Source organism: Giraffa tippelskirchi, chromosome 12, assembly GCF_054371585.1.
Source record: "Giraffa tippelskirchi isolate mGirTip1 chromosome 12, T2T-mGirTip1v1.2.pri, whole genome shotgun sequence".
Lineage (NCBI taxonomy): Eukaryota > Metazoa > Chordata > Mammalia > Artiodactyla > Giraffidae > Giraffa > Giraffa tippelskirchi.
Genome location: NC_137286.1, coordinates 91,675,820 through 91,693,157, shown reverse-complemented (window position 1 = coordinate 91,693,157; position 17,338 = coordinate 91,675,820). Strand labels below are relative to the sequence as shown.

Genomic DNA, 17,338 nt, shown 5'->3' with positions numbered 1-17,338 from the left:
GTTCAAATTGTCTATTTCTTCTTGAGTCCATTTTTGTAGTTTATGCCTTTCTAGGAGTTTAACTAGTTCATCTAAATTATCTACTTTGTTGGTATATAGTTGTTCACACTATTCCCTTATGTTCCTTTTTTAATTTCTATAAGTAATGGTGCACTGTCTTTCATTTCTGATTGTACTGATATACAGTAATTTTAATTTTCTTTTTCTTGGTCAATCTAGCTAAAGATTTGCAAAATTTTGCTGATCTTTTCAAAAGGGCCACTTTTGTTTTCATTGATTTTTTTTCTGTGTTGTTTTTCTCTAATCTTTATTTCTTCCCCTCTATTGCTTGGGTGTCAGTTTGTTCTTTTTCTAGTTTCTTGGGATGAAAGATCAGGTTACTGACTTGAGATCTTTCTTCTTTTTTAATATAGGCATGTACAGCTAAATATTTTGCTCTGAACAATGCTTTACTTGCATTCCTTATGTCACTGTGCTTCGTTTTCTTTCATTTCAAAGTACTTTATAGTTTCCTTAGTAATTTCTCTCTTGATTCACTGATTATTTAGAAGCATGCAGACTTAAAATTTCCACATGTGAAATTCTCAAAATTTTCTTCTATTAATTGCCTATGTTACTTCACTATCTTTAGAAAGCACATGTTTGTATAATTCCAGTCCTTTGAAATTTATTGAGGTTTGTCTTATGGTCCCAAACATGGTCTGTTCTGGAGAATGTTGTTGATTCAGCATCCTATAGATGTCTCTTAGGTCTTATTGGTTTATAGAGTTGGCCAACTCTTCTATTTCCTCAATGATCTTCCTCCTAGTTGTTTTGTCCATATTGAAATGGGTGATTGAAATCCCCCACTATTACTGTTCAAATTTCCATATCACCCTTCAATTTTGTCAGTTTTTGGTTCATGCATTTTGGGGCTCTGCCATTAGGTCATACGTTTATAACAGTTATAGCTTCCTAATTATCATTATAATGCATCCCTCTTTCTGTCCAATAACAACGCTTTAAAGTCTCTATCATCTGATATTAGGTCAGATGATATTAGTTCAACTTCAGTTCTCCGTTGGTTACCATTTACACAGTATATCTTTTTTATCCATTTACTTTCAACCTGTTTGTGTCTTTGACTCTCAGGTGTGTGGTAGGGAGCACACAGCTGGATCATGTTCCTCCCCTCTCCATTCCATTAGTCTCCACCTTTTTAATAGGAATGTTTAATACATTTACCACCTTTAAGAGTCTCTGCTGATGGGCCAGGAGAGCTGAAGTGGCTATACTAATAGCTTTTCAAAGTCTTTTATGGAGATTTTATTCTCATATCTTCCTTTTAAGTTTTTGGTCAGGTTCTTATTTCCACAGCTGCGACTGACCCCTCAGCAGGTGAGTATTAGTTGCCACTGACTGTTTTCAACAAAGGCCCTGAGGACAGGGTTTTCCTGAAGATCAAGTTCTGAGCTCCAGTCAGGTCAAGTGACAACAATGAAACAGGGCTTTTCCAGGGAGCTGGACAACAGGTCAAATAGGGACAATGCTTTGGGAATGGGCCTTTTTTTTTTTTCTTTTTTGAGGCACCCCAAACAAGCCCTGCCCATCCAGTGGTTGCAAGCCTGCTGGTTTTCAAGGTTACTACAGACCTGAGCAAAGAGAGACGGGAGCAATTCAAGTGCAATGCCACCAACCCTGCTCAATGAGATTCAGCAGTTTTTCTTGAATAAATACTCCTCAGATTGTTGGAAGCCTTTGGCTAATTTCAAGAGTTCTGAAATAGCTGATTTTGGCCATCTCTGCCAATGTTTTCACTGTTTTTAAGGAGGGGTGGATCTACCACCATCAGATTGTGAAGGCTTAGTATGAAAAAACAACTCATATTGCTATAATGCTTAGTTGATAATTTTGTGTGTGTGCCTTAAGCACACAAAGTTACTTTTGACTATAAACTAAAGGCTCTGTCAAAGATACAGAGTTTAAAATTTTTCATTTAAATTAGGAAAATCCTGGGTCATCCCATGGGCTAGTCCCTCACCTATCAAGCTTTTTATACTTAATGAGCCAAACTTCATTTATATGGAAAATTTACTCATGTGAAACACCTTCTAAAACTATGCTGAGTGAAATAAGACTTCACATTATATTTTTTAAAGAGTAAGCTTTACTCTTTCTTTTTCTGACTGTTTTCTCTTACATAAGAGATGACATAATAAGCCATGCTGGCTAAAACTGTTTTCACAAAAACAGAAAAAATTCAGACTAATCAGAAGCAGGTACTGAGTCTTTTGTGCTACTTCATATTCAATAATATCTTAAACTTCCCAATTATCTCAAGCCTTGAGTTTCTTATATCTAACCAATTCCACATAGTTTCCTTATGGTCTCTGCCCTCTCTGTAAAGATCCAATTTTATGTCTCACTGGTCACCATTAACTCTACCAGCAAACCTTCCATCTGTTTACCATCCCAATCTAAACACCTCAACAAAAAGGGAACTCTGATTGCTACTTTCCCGACATGTGACCTTTAAAGAAAACATTCAATGACACAGAGACAACTGTGTACAGTGAATGTAAAATAACAAATAATAGCTAATCTGTCTGCAGAATTTATACCAAACAACATCCTTTATATATAGACACATATATTTTATATATACATGTATATATGTGTATATATATATATATACATAAACATGGGCTTTCCTGGTGGCTCAGCAGTAAAGAATCTGCCTGAAATGCAGGAGCTGCAAGAGCTATGGGTTCAATCCCTGGGTCAGGAAGATCCCCTGGAGAAGGGCATGGCAACTCACTCTAGTATTCTCGCCTGGAGAATCTCATGGACAGAGGAGCCTGGCGGACGACAATACATAGGGTCACAGAGAGTCGGACACGACTGAAGCGACTGAGCACGCAGATATACATACGTACATATACATATACATAATACGTCCAGGAGGTAGGTACCATTTTAACTTCCAATTTTTTAGATGAAAAATTTTGACTGAAGTTAAAAAACCTGTCCAAGGTCACAGAGCTATTCAGCTATACAGAGAGCCAATATTTAAATCAGGCAACAAAATTTTTAAACTATGATGCTTTAGACAAACTCTTAATCTGAAGACCCATCCTTCTTAACTCAGGAAATGAGACAGCAGCTCTGAAGCACAATAATCATCCTGGTAAAACTGCTCTTCTGTGACGCTAACACCTCAAACCCCTATCCTGTCCTCAGAGTCTTCTTGCTGAATCAGCAGCCCTCACTCCAAGCCAGCCTGTACCCCACAACGCCAAGGGTGAAGCAAGAGGAAGAGGAAGGAGGGAGAGCTAAGGAAAAGGAGAAAGAGAAAAAGACAGGATCACAAAATATATAAAAGAAGGATGAGAGAAATCTATTGTGGGATACAAGAAACATCTGGTGATAAAAACAGTTAAGTGAAGTTTGACCAAAAAAAAAAAAGAAAGTAACTGATCTTCCTATTACAATATCCTATGCACAGCTGTACACAGCCCTGCCCCCAATTATCCATGACATTTTAATGCTTAAAAATTAGTGTGCAGCACATAATCAATGCAGAGATTTAACCATTCAGTAATTTTTAATGAATATGTTTAGACAGTGATTTTAGAGGGTAAGAATAGAACAGTACATTATAAAACATGTTCATTAGGAAGAAAACAAAGTTCAATATTTATAAGAGGTAACTGACATTGCTTTAAATAAGTGAAAGCAAATTCAGTAGATAACAATAAATACAAAATATAAAATAATTCAATGTATCAAATCAAGGTATTTTTCAGTTACATTATTATGTTCCTCTCTAAATATTTAATCTGTAATGCAACCATTCAGTAATTTTGAAAGGTTACTTGTAAAGTATTACACAAGCCAAAATGGAACATTATTTTTCATCTGCAGATATTTATCAACTAGTTTTTAAACCTGGCAGCTCTTTCTTATCCCTCTCTTGGTTAAGACAAGTTTCTTCATACCGTTCAAAGACACAAAACAGGGGAAAAGAGAAGAGCCACCTTTTTGCCAAGTGTTCCCATGACTTGGAAGCCATGGGCATTTGCTCCTGACCCTGTCTGATTTTTGGCACATAGCAGATAAGCGCTGAGAAACACACACCCACTGTTTCACGGAGAAGAAGGAACAGACATCAAAGCGCCACTCATTTTACTTTTAGATACCGTATCAAGGCTATTCAGGTTTCTTAAGAAGATCCAGCAGGGAGAAAAAAAAGATTATCACTCTCATGCTCATGTAATGCTGTGCTCTAAACAGGTCCCAGTTCGTTTTCTTTAGACTCCAGCCATTAGAATATACTCAGATCCGCTGTTTCCTTCTGCCTGATAGCCAGAGATACCTCCTTGGGAAGGCTTTGCTAGGACACAAGTACAAAGCATGCAAGACAAATCAGCACAATTTTCAAGCTACTTGCCCACTTCCAGGAATGAGAATTTCAGTAACAACTATACGCTTTCCCAAGACGTCAGCACTACTATCAAAGAGATCTGGGTCATTTTCCCGGCTTTGAAGCTCTCAGCTTGTTCAAACACTATAGGAGGCAAACCAAGAAAAGCTGGAGTGGCATGGACTAGGGAAACAATTTCCCAGTAATGGGTTCCTCTAAGAATATCTTTTCATTTTGAAGTTTTGAAAAAAAAAAAAAAGTGCCAAGACCATAGGAGATAAAATCCCCTTTCTTTTAAGGCTGACCTATCAGTGGCCATATTTCTAGGAATGGCTTGTGCGCTAAAGTAACTGATGCAGAACTCCAGGTTTGGAGCCACTCAAAGCCACAAAGGTCAGCAACATAAGGAGACGGAGCTGAGGCCTTGAAATATGTGAGACATAGGAGAATCCTAGAGAGGTAGAAAGGACAGACCTGACTGGGATGTCCAATGACAGCACTGGTTCATGGAGAGGAGCTCAGTCTGCCTCCTGGTCATCACACTGACAACAGAGGGCACTCAGCCTGGCCCTCCCACCGCCGCCACGGGGCGAGGACCATCAGCTGCAGGCAGAGCAGCCTCGCACACAGCAGGGGGCCTGGAGGACTTGGGAGAGCTGGCAGTCTTTGCCCCTTCAATCCTATTGAGCGTTGGGCAGATTATTTGACTTCTTGAGGTTTTTAAAATGGGGAAAGCCTCTGTGGACTACTTCCCATGGTTGCTATGAGGGTCAAATATAATAACATACACCAGCGTGTATTACAGCGGTGTTAAGAGATGGAAGATATGGGCCTAGGAGACGGGTTTCCTAAAAATGATATAAACCTTGGTAAAGCAAGGAGAGTCGGACACGACTAAAGCAACTGAGCACGCAGGCACTGCCATATCTCTATGCCATTCAAAGACCACCAATTACCAGGACAGGCCAGGTCACGTGTGGCTGAGGCTCCTGGCTGGAGCTGGGTCTTACTGCTGATGGAAGGCAGGGGCTGGCTCTTGGGCCATCCGTCCTGCAGTTTTTCCTTCTTCCGGATGAAGGGGACCTCCCTCAGCACTCTGTGGTCCTCCTCTCCCACCGGCGCTGCTTGTGGAGCTCACCCCTCCTCGGTTACAGCTCATGGTGGGGTGGAGGCTGGGTTACAAGCAGTTACAGAGAACCGGTCAGAAGGCTCTCTTGAAGAAGGGGGCAGCTTCTCCCAGCAGACACCAGGAGGTTTGGGGCTTGGGTGCAGGGTGTAGCAGCCTGTTTTATATGGACTGGAGGAAGTTGGTTTAAGAAGACGAAGTGAACGCTGAGAGAGGCAGGCACCCTGGACCTCCCGGTGCTGGGACGCCCTATTCCTGAGATCTCAGAGCTCTCCACCACCCCGCGACCCTGCCCCACACAGCCGGCCCTTGCCAAGCACACATGGCCCCGCTAAGGACGTCCTGAAGAAGCGTAAGTCAGGTTTTTTCACACACCATCAGGATGTGTTGGTCCCACACTAAAGAAAGAGTAATTTCCAGACTAAGGCAGACCCATGGTCTATTCAAACAAGCATCCTACTTATAGCAAACACACCAGGGTCGTTTGCAGGAAACCACACTTGTCTTCAAAAATTCAAGCTCAAACGGCTTCCAAAACATCTTAAACCTGGCTGTATGTTCACTATGGGTCTCTGAATTTATCTTCACCTTTCTGGCATCTGACTGAATTTTCTGTCTTTGTCCACTCGTAAAGATAATCCATTCCTAATATGTACTGCCTACTCTGCAAAGCGACGATTCTTATTTGGTTGATTTCTTACAGTATAAATAAACTTGTCACAAGCCTCTTCAATGCTCCAAGTATGACCTACAGAGTCTCTTTGTCAGTTTATTCATGTCACTGAGTTTCTGTCTTTCTCAAAACAAGGAGAAAAAAAATTTTGGCTCCCTAGAAGATGCCGTGGAGAAGAGAATGGCAACCCACTTCAGTATTCTTGCCTGGAGAATCCCTAGGGCAGAGGAGCCTGGTGGGCTACAGTCCCCAGTCCCTAGGGTCGCAAAGAGTCGGACATAACTGAAGTGACTCGGCAAACACACACAGCTCTGCATTCGATCAGTCTAACCATCTTTCTCTAATTCTGTGTAGAGGTATAGCGCACAGAGCCACACAGTGCTCTTGTGTAACCTCAGTGTCCCTGAGTGTCTCAGTCACTGTTCTAGCAAATAGGAGTAAACAGTGAAATAAAAGCAGGAATAGAAAAATGAGAAAAAAAATTAATACTACTGGGATTTATTCTATGATACCAACAACACAAAAAGGTTAGAAAAAATATTCCTAAAATTGTTATTTTTGAGTGGCTGGCTGATGGACAAACCCCTTTTTTCTGTATATTTTTCGGCATTACTAAAATTTCTACCCTGGCTATGTACCGTCCTAATTTAAAAAAATGTTATTGAAAAAAAACACCGGGAGAAAAATGTGTAACTGAAGAGTTAAGTGGTCAAAACCGAGGTTAAATGAGCAGCTGGAGACAGCAGAGATCCCTGTCAAAAGCTTCGGGGACATCAGGCCCTCACAGGGGGATCAACTCTGGCTGGAGAGCTTTCAGTGGCCTGGATCCTCGCAGGCTTAGAGGGAGGTAGAAAACGGGCTCAGAGCAGGTCAAGACCTTTCACCAGAGGGCTCACTCCACCTCAGCAAACAGTCACACGTAGAACAGAAAGGCCCTTCCTTTTAAAGGTATTTTAAAAGTACATATAAAGGACCTCAGAACAAAAAAGGCTGGAAGGGTCTGGCGGCATGTGTGCTTTCAGAGGCGAGCCTACCACTGAGGAACTAATGGGGCCACCAGGGAGAAAGTGCCTGGATCCTCCCCAGCTACAGGCACGCACTGGGCACCCAACACATACTCATATATAAATGATAATGAACTGAACAACCACGATGAAATGTGTAGGTGGTGGGAGAGGTACTACTAAGTTGCACACTAACAGTGAGAGAGGCCCAGAAGGCAAGCTTCCTGGAGGAGGTGACACTTGCAATGAGTTAAAGAGATAAGATTTCTTAAACATTTCTTTGCCAAGCAAAGAATATGAAAAAGAGTGTGCAGGGGTCCAGGCAGGCACAAATCACGGGCACTCAAAGAAAAAGAAGCTGTGTAACTCCAGAATAGTGCTAAGTATTTCACTGAGGGATCTAGTAAATAGATAGTAAGAGTAAACAGTGAAATCAAGGCAGAGATAGAAAAAAGAACACTGGAATTCATTTTGTGATACATACAAATGGCTTAGCTTCAGAGAAGACAAAGGTGAACCCAGCCTTGAAGAAAGGGTAGAATTTGGATGGAAGTGGAAAGGGAAGAAAAAGGACAGTTATGAGCAAAGACAAAGGCTGTGGGGAGAAAGAGAATGAAACACATTTGTTCTTTCAGCAAACGTTCACTGCATGCCTCCTCTGTCCCAGGTCTGGGGACTAAGAGCTTGGGGTACAAGAGGGAGCTGACGTTTAATTCAAACCAACAGATGACAACCCCGTGAGACCAGTACTATTCTCCCCACTGCAGAGATGAGGAAATGGAGGCTTTATAACGAGCAGTTTTTCCAAGGACACAGAGTTCATAAATAGTATACATCTACTTTTAGGTGTGTTTTTATTATAGCCAGGCTTTCAAGAATGTTGATGAGCTGTTTGTTTCTTAAAACATCACGATTAACGCTTAGAGCATAGTGGGGAAACCAAGCAGTCCCTATTCTGCTATTCAAGTGAAAAAAAAAATCATGAGCATGTCTTACTTTCCTTTCATGAATTCTTTTCTGCCCTGGAGGATAAATACGTGGGAGTATTGAGTTCTGACTTACAAACATCCCACGCCTTTTGGAACAATTGCTAGCAGGACCAGATCAAGCTCTGGAAACCGCCGGATTATACTGACTAGCAACTGATTGAGTCCATTCACTCCAGAATGTGCAGAGAGCAAGGGGAGCGTGTCTAGTGAGCGGTCATCTGAGAAAGGTCAACAGGGTTCCCTCCAAAAACGTTTCATAAAGACAAAGCCAGATTGAGGATTTGTGTGGAAAATGTTAAACACACTTTGCTGGAAAACTCAGAGACTCCCTCACGGCCGTCGGCCTTACTATTCAGTAAAGGACACATCTTCCAGGAAGTGGAGCTGAATGATTCGGAGATGTCGAAAGTCAGCACATGAATCCGCCAGGTTCCCTGTATCTGGCCAACTTAACGCAGGCTTCCCCCAGGTGATCAAGCTCTTCTGGAAGTAGAAAAGCTTTCAGCCTACAAGGTGTAATTCTAAGCACAGACATACATACATGCAAACGGTGTTGACAAAGAACAAAATAACCTGCTTACATTCTTCTGAGGCTAACCATATGCCTTTGGGTAAAAAGAGGAAAAAAGTTTTATTTTTTTAGGGGCATTGAAAAGTCATTTGGGTCTACAGTAATTCTTTCTTTGCCACATTAAACTTCCACTTTTCAAACAAGAGGTGTTTCTTGTGGGCCTATTAAAGAAAAGCTATGAGTCTCTAATCAAACGTAATATTAATATAAATTTTCTCCATTATTAAACAGGAAATTCGCTTTTCCTTTTAAATTTCTTTTTTAATCCATTAATTAGAATATAGCTCTAAAGCTTGCAGTCATACAAATCTATTTTTGTGTTTCTTCTGGAGAGACAAATCCGATATTACTCTGTGTGATTAACATGGTGCCTCACACGCAAGGGTCGTTTTTGTACTTGGGATGTCTAAGGCAGGCCGGCCTGGCATAACCTCCCAGACAGCACTCCGTCCCCTACCCTCCAAAAGCTGGCACTGCTAATGCGATCTGTGGGGGAAAAATACCAAATGCCTAAAATACTTTAAAATGTGTATTTTCATAAAGTAAAGGAAAATAACTTCATCGCAAAATTTGTCTATAGCTGAAGATGTGATCTAAAGTCCAGTCTGACCTGAAAGTGAAAGTGTTAGCCGCTCAGTCATGTCTGACTCTTTATAACCCCATGGACCGTAGCCTGCCAGGCTGCTATGTCCATAGGATTTTCCAGGGATGAATACTGGAGTGGGTTGCCATTCCTTTCTCCTGGCCCAAAGATCAAACCCAGGTCTCCCACATTATAGGCAGATTCTTCACCATCCGAACTACCAGGGAAGGCCTAGTACTCTCCAATCAGGCAGCGGCTAAGGCACGATTTCGGCCTAAGTGGACCCTGAGATCATTTCTGTCCTCTCTTTTTCCCTCATGTAACGTTAGGGTTTCCCAACTCTTCCATGTTTCCTTGGGGATGGCTAAGTAAGAGAGTTCAGCCGCAGGAGCAGTCCACCCAGTCCTCTCTCCTGAAGTCAGTGAATCCGTTCCTGCTGGCATCCACTCTAACTTATTAGGACTGACAAGCGTACAAAATGTGGACTAGAGAAAAATATTAAAAATATAACTTAAAACATTTACTTTTAGGGCAGCAGAGAGAGATGGAAACTTCAACCTTATTCCAAAAAGCATAGATGTTCACGGTCTCTTATAGTAACTAAAAGTGCAAACCAGCTAGTGTTATAGGCCGTGTGGGAGAAATGTTGAAGACCAACCCAAACTGCAAGAAACGCTTACCTCGCTGAAACGGGAGGCCGTTCTATCTCCACTGGCCTATAAAAATCATGGCCCCACGTCTGACTACCTCACAAGTACCCCTTCCAAGTTTCAGCTCTTGTTTTTCTGGGATATTGGACTTTTCAGACAAACTGAAAACTAGCAGCAGAGAGATCTAACTAGTACTTTTTAATATGTCCTTTACTGTATCCTTTAAGATATAATACAGCCCTATGGCAGGGTATGGTCTTCCCCACTGACTCAGTGGTAAAGAATCCACCTGCAATGCAGGAGATGTGGTAGGAGCCATGGGTTTGATCCTTGGGTCAGGAAGATTCCCTGGAGAAGGGAAAGGCAACCCGCTCCAGTATTCTTGCCTGGAGAACCCAATGGACAGAGGAGCCTGGCGGGCTACAGTCCATGGGGTCACAAAGAGTTGAACACGACTTAGCGGCCAAACAACCAACAGTGGTAGGGTATGGTTCTCCTCCGCTCAAATGCATAACTTACTGGGGCTGACTTTCCATCTACTGGAAAAAACAACAAGTCTGTGAAGATGGGCCTCATACCTTGTACTTACATGTACTCCCATGACTGTGGAAATTCTGACCCACCATAAAGATAAAGACAGCTAAACCTGAGGCTGGCTGTTTCTATCTCCCAATCCAGCTCCCTAGGGCTGGCCTACTGCAGTGGTTCCTAGTGGAACCTCTGACCAGCAGCACCAGCATCACTGGGTAACGGGTATTCTGCCCCCACACCTATTGAGTCAGAGACTCTCCGGGTTCAGTTCCCCAGGTGACTGATGCTCCCAAGTTTGAGAAGTACAGTTGCACAGAGGTAACTATCAAACCACCGGCATCTGTAACTCCCAGAGCCTGCAGGTGGCAGTAAAGGCCAGTTAGAACCATTACAGGCACTAGGAGCTCCACTTCTAAGTGTCACAGAGCCAGCCTGCCTGACCACACTGTTCAACAGCTTCTTAACAGCTGGCTCAGCCTCCTCCAATGAGTTCGAAGGTCACAATAAGTCCCAGTTTTGAACAGGAACTGGACTGAAATTCTTCTTGTGGTCCCAAAGAAAACATATTGAACCTACGAATTTCAGGGATGCAATCAATATTTAATTATCTTAAAGATTTTGTGTTTAATACTATGTGGATACAAACATACTTTAACAATGAAAATTTCAATACTGATCAAATAGAACAAGAAACTCAAATTATTCTCAACCATTATGTGTATCTGAATTATTTTTATGCACTCTGAATGATTAGAGTTCCCACCATTAAAATCTCATTGAGATAACATGGTAACAGTGAGAAGAGAAAATTTCTACTGTAAAGCATGGATCAGGTAGCCCTTTACTATTTATTAGACTCTGTGAAAACCCTGAATTTTGCATTAATTTGCTTTACACAAACTACAAACATCTCCTGTGAGAATGTGGAGCAACAGGAACTCTCACACAGCTGAGGGAATAAATCGGTACAACCACTTTGGAAAACTGTTGAGCAGTGTCTACCAAAGCTAAACATACAATATTCAGGGCCAGCAATTCCACTCCTGGGTTTGCACCACAGAGAAATGACCACGTCCAGCTACTTAAAGCCTCATAAAAGTGTTTTTAGAAGTGTAATTCGTAATAGTTATAACCAGGAAAAAATAATCCAAATATCCATCCTTAGTAGTGGGAAAAAATAATATGACTATGCATACAATAAAATAGACACAGCAAGGAAAACACAAATGAACCAACAAACCTGACCACTGCTACAGACTACGGATGAGCCTCACAGATGTAACGCTGAGTAAAAGATGCAAGGGATAAAGAATCACATGCTTGACCAAACAGGCAGAACAAATATCTGGTGACAGAGGTCAGCATAGAGGTTACTGAGGCCATCTAGAACAAGCAAGAGGAGCTCACAGGATAAGTTCAAGGTCTTGACGTGTGGAATGGTGACAGGGGTGCATACATGTGAAAAGTTCATTGACTTGCACACTTAAAACTTTTACGCTTTACTATACGTATATGGGCTTCCCAAGTGGCTCAGCAGTAAAGAATCTGCCTGCCAGTGCAGGAGAGGCAGATATGATCTGGGTCTGGGTCGGGAAGATCCCCTGGAGGAGGAAATGGCAACCCATTCCAGTATTCTCGCCTGGGAAATCCCATGGACAGAGGAGCCTGGCGGGCTACGGTTCATGGGGTCACAAAGAGTTGGACCAGCCATGGTGCTGCTGCTGCTGCTAAGTCGCTTCAGTCGTGTCTGACTCTGTGCAACCCCATGGACTGCAGCCTACCAGGCTCCTCCGTCCATGGGATTTTCCAGGCAAGAGTACTGGAGTGGGTTGCCATTGCCTTCTCTGGACCTGCCATGACTAAGTGATTAAACAACAACAATATATATGTTATATTTCTTTACAAAGGGATGTCAATATGTTATACTTCTTTACAAAGAGAAGAAAAGTTAAACACACACAAAATATTCTTGATAGCTTATCCTGTAATAATTTTCAATATCCATCATAAAAATCTTCCCTGATGGCTCAGAGGGTAAAGAATCGGCCTCCAATGTAGGAGACATATGAGATCCAGGTTTCATCCCTGAGTCAGGAAGATCCCCTGGAGAAGGAAATGACTACCCACTCTAGTACTCTTGCCTGAAAAACCCCATGGACAGAGGAGCCTACCGGGCTATAGTCCAAGGGAACACAGAGTCGGACACGACTGAGCAACCAAGCACACATAAAAATATAAATTACTGGGCAACTACATCTGACATCAGAGTATCATTTACTGCAAAAATACTGCCATTTGCTGAGCTACATCTCAAAATTAGATACAGAGAACAATGCTGCTGCTGCTGCTGCTGGATCGCTTCAGTCATGTCCGACTCTGTGCGACCCCATAGATGGCAGCCCACCAGGCTCCTCCATCCCTGGGATTCTCCAGGCAAGAACACTGGAGTGGGTTGCCATTTCCTTCTCCAACGCATGAAAGTGAAAAGTGAAAGTGAAGTCGCTCTGTCGTGTCTGACTCTTTGAGACCCCATGGACTGCAGCCTACCAGGCTCCTCCGTCCATGGGATTTTCCAGGCAATAGTACTGGAGTGGGTTGCCACTGCCTTCTCCACAGAGAACAATGGGTTTTCCTATATTCAATTATGCCATCAAATCAATGTATTCTCCTAAGAAAAGGCCAAAACTTTCTGGCTTGCACTCCCTGGTCCCAAACTCCATTTATTCTGCCACTTCATACCATCATAGGTGGCAACTGATGTCCATCATCCCTAGCCCTTGCAGGCCTGGATTTGGTCACCATCCCAGGAAGGCTGACAAGGCTGCTCCAGCCCTTAGCTACCTTCCTGAATCTCTGAATCACCCTTGTCCTAACCCCCGCCACCATGCAGCCTCACAGATCAAGTCATGTCCCAGCGCAGGGAAAGCGTTAAGGTCAATGTGTACCTATTGGATTCTAGGTTCCGATCCAGCAGGGCTCAGACGCTAAGCCAACTGTCGACTAGGAGATACCAAATTACACCCCAAGAGCAGACACCTCCAAGCCTCGCCGCTGGCCCCCAGGTCCTGAACCCGCGTCGCCCTCCCCAAGCCTGCGCCGCTCCCTCCAGCCCACCCGATCCACAAAGAACCCGAACCGGGAAAATCCACTCGGTCGGCTTCTGCGCTTCCGGCTCAGAAAAAAAAAAAGCGCAACCGAGGGCACTGTGACCAAGATGAGGAACCACGTGTTCCGGGTGACACTCAGGTCCCCCACGCGCGGCCGCGGGGCGCGCAGGGCCGGGGTCGGCGGCCCCTAGACTCGGCGCTGACTCGGGAACAGTCCGGGCGCGCGTGCGCGGGGGGGGGGGGCCGCGGGCCAGAGGGGGCGCGCCCCGTCGCCGAGAACCCGCCTGGCGCGCTCTCGGGTCGGGCCGCCCAGGGCAGGAGGCCGGGCCGCGCGCGCGCGCCGCCGCCCCGGGGCCGGCGTAGTTACCTGGGAGCAGGAACACGTGCTGCCAGGCGCGAGCCCCGTCCCCGCCGTCCGCGCCGCGCGCCATGCCGCTCGTCCACTCCCGGCAGCCACGGGCCTCAGCCCTCGGAGCGCGGGCTCGGCGAGAGGCGGGTGGCAAATGGCGGGAGAAGGGTCGATTCCGGGAAGCGCTGCGGGGCCCGGGGCGCGCGGCCTGCCGGGCGAACGTCGTTTCGTTTCCGGAGTCCGCCAGCGGCCCGGATTTCAGAGTTTAAATTGAGCGCCGGGCCCAGGCCGCCGGCCCCCTGGCTCGTCGCCCGCCGGCGGGGAAGGGTCGCAGCCTCTCTCCCCTCCGCGTCTCGGCCAATGGTAGCTGCTCACCCGCGGCGTCCCGTGACGCGACCCGGGGGGCGGGGTCGCCTGGGTCCCGGGGCTCCGGGTCCGCGCTCCCAGCGGCCTTCCGCGCGCGCAGCGGGAGCGCGGCCCCGGGGAGATAACGGCGAGGCCGGGTCCTTGGGCCACGGGGCACCCGGAGGCTTGACCTTCGCCGCCCTAGAAAGCTGGCGGACGCGCGCACACCTGGCAGGAGGCAAAGCCTGGCGCACATCCATCCTGAGGACAAGAACCGCCACATCCGAATCCTCATGCCTCTGTTCCTTGTCAACGTTTCTGGATAGCGCTTGCATTCTGCGTTGGAATTAATGCCAGAATCTGGTGTGCTTTGTGATTCATGACAAAATGCATGCAAAGCAGACCTCAAATTGGGGTTAGTCCTCATTACTCCTAAGAGGGGCACAGTTTGAGGCCCAAAATGTACATTTGTTGTTTTGGAAGACGTTGATTTGTAACGAGTTAAGAGTGAAGACTTTAAAAGCGATCTTTACAAAGTCAGAGTCATGATATTTACGTATTTAAACTTCTCAAAATTTTGATCGTATACGGTTTTAGAAAAGGTACCAAGTGTGTGTCTCATACTTAAGAATAAATTTGACACCCTGCTACCCCAGATCCCCAATCCCCCTCCCCAGGGGTAATTACTGTTAACAGTCTCTTATTTGTTCTTCCAGAATTTTTCCATTCACACACAAGTTCCTGTGTCTTACTCTTATTTTACACAAATGCAAGAGTAATATGCATAACTCTTAAGGCACTTAACGTTTTTTGTTTAATCTTGAAGATAGTTAAATGCTGCAGCACTAGATCATCTCGTCTTCCGAAAAGATTCTCTGTTTCAATCCTATTTCCCACCAGGGCAGGCAGACAAATGCAACTGAAGGTGACTGCAGGACACACCTGGCAGAGAGGAAGCCTTTCTGGTAGAGGAGGGGCACCCAGAGGCCAGCTTTGGGGCAGGCAGCAGAGGAGTATTGCTCTAGAGCTATTTTCATCTTTCTCTGATCCTTTCCAGCCGTTGGCTGTTTGAATATGTGTTTTTATGTGGTTGTTTTCACAGTGCAAAGACTATTTTGTCTGCTTTTCTCCCTTAACATTGCCATAAACACCTTTCCCATGGCATCCAAAACCATCACTGGAGACAGGCTATTTCACACGCTAATGTACCGTGGTTACTTGCCCATTCCTTAACCTGCAATATTTAAGTTATTTCAAACTGTTATTCTAAACAATGCTATAATGTATACTATACACGGACTATGCAGTGGGAGTGTGTGCTCAGTCACTTCAGTCGTGTCTGACTCTTTTCGACCCCATAGACTATAGTCCGCCAGGCTCCTCTATCCATGGGATTCTCCAGGCAAGAATACTGGAGTGGGTTGCCATGCCCTCCTCCAGGAGGAGATCTTCCTGACTCAGGGACCAAAGCTGAGTCTCCTGCACTGTAAGCAGATTCTTTACCCACTGAGCCAAGCAATGAACTAGAGGTATACATAGTGAACTAATGTACACATGGCAATGTGGATGCTTTATATCAGGAGAGAAAACAAAGAAGTAAGAAAAGATTTAGGGCAGAAAAAAAAATCGGTAAATTAAAAATACATAAAACAACATATCTTTTAAAAGGATACATGCACATTTAAGGCTATATATCAAACACATAAGAAATGGGTGTCTTTAAACGGGAAAAGAATGGGATAAGGAATGAGAAGGCAAGAAATATCAAATAAAAGAGGGGTTGGAGGGGCACATGGATGACTGTCACTATGTCCTGTGAATGAGAATATAATTCATTGTAGGTCCAAGTATGAAAAATTTCTTTTTTTAATGTGCTGAAACAAACATCTCTATGCAATTTCGTTTATCCATTAAAAAATTAGTTAAGTACCTTCTTGGAACCCTTGCTGTCTTGGACAGCAATGAGATCAAACCAGTCAATCCTAAAAGAAATAAACCCTGAATAATCATTGAAACGACTGATGCTGAAGCTGAAGCTCCACTACTTTGGCCACCTGATGCGAAGAGATGACCCATTAGAAAAGACCCTGGTGCTGGGAAAGACTGAGGGCAGGAGAAGAAGAGGGCGTCAGAGGATAAGATGGCTGGATGGCATCACCGATGCAAAGGACATGAACTAGGGCAAACTCAGGAGATGGTGAGGGCCATCACCAGGGAGGCCTGGTGTGCTGCAATCCATGGGGTCATGAAGAGTCTGACACAACTGGGTGACTGAACAACAACCTTCTTGGAAGGGGGACCAGTGGTGATGTTCCAGACGGGCTCCAGATTCCTACTGTCCTCAGGGTAAAGTCTAAGGTCCTACGCTTGGAACACATGGCCCATGAGATCTGGTCCTCATGTGCCCTTCCCGACAGTTTCCACTGCCTCCCTCTCTCCCCACCTTGACCACAGTCTGGCAGGTCCTAAGAAACTGCTCTCTGCCTGCACTTGACACTATGTCCCTAATGTTGGAAGTGTGCTGCTCTCAACTATGGACTAAATCTTCCCTGGTGGCTCAGATGGTAAAGAGTCTGTCTGCAATGCGGGAGACCCAGGTTCGATCCCTGGGTTGGGAAGATCCCCTGGAGAAGGAAATGGCAACCCACTCCAGTATTCTTGCCTGGGAAATCCCATGGACAGAGGAGCCTGACGGGCTACAGTCCATGGGGTCACAAAGAGTCGGACATGACTGAGCAACTAACATGCACACGCACACAACTATGGAGTAAGCTCTCAACTCTGCCTTTTCTCTCACTCTCCACTTAGCCTGGACCCTCACCCATCAGGCTCACTTCTCATTAGGACTCCTCTTCCTCTCTCCAAACACCCACCCCATGAATGACTGAGATGCCTCCTTACAAGGGAGTGAGCCTGATTTCAGTCAGTTCCTTGAGGAAGGGCAGCATCTAATAACTCAACAATTTATCCTCAAAAAGAAAACAAAGAGGGAGAGAGATGACTTTCAT

The 17,338-nt window shown here is 44.7% G+C and overlaps 1 protein-coding gene across 11 annotated transcripts in view; it reads right to left on the bottom strand.

Annotated features, from left to right (window-relative positions):
• RNASEH2B (ribonuclease H2 subunit B) overlaps positions 1 to 15,949 on the bottom strand; it is a 79,294-nt gene extending 63,345 nt beyond the window's left edge. For 8 of the 11 annotated variants that reach the window (XR_014070583.1, XR_014070584.1, XM_081547591.1 and 5 more), the window contains exon 1: positions 14,004 to 14,362. Coding sequence is in view for 9 of the 11 variants with exons in the window: in XM_081547591.1 (XP_081403717.1) it covers positions 14,004 to 14,067 (64 nt within the window). In the remaining 2 variants the exon portion in view is untranslated. Of the gene's footprint in view, positions 1 to 14,003; positions 14,363 to 14,558 lie in introns of those variants that run through there. The other 3 variants (XM_081547588.1, XM_081547583.1, XM_081547584.1) reach the window with 1 other exon arrangement.
• Positions 15,950 to 17,338: the final 1,389 nt, after the last annotated feature.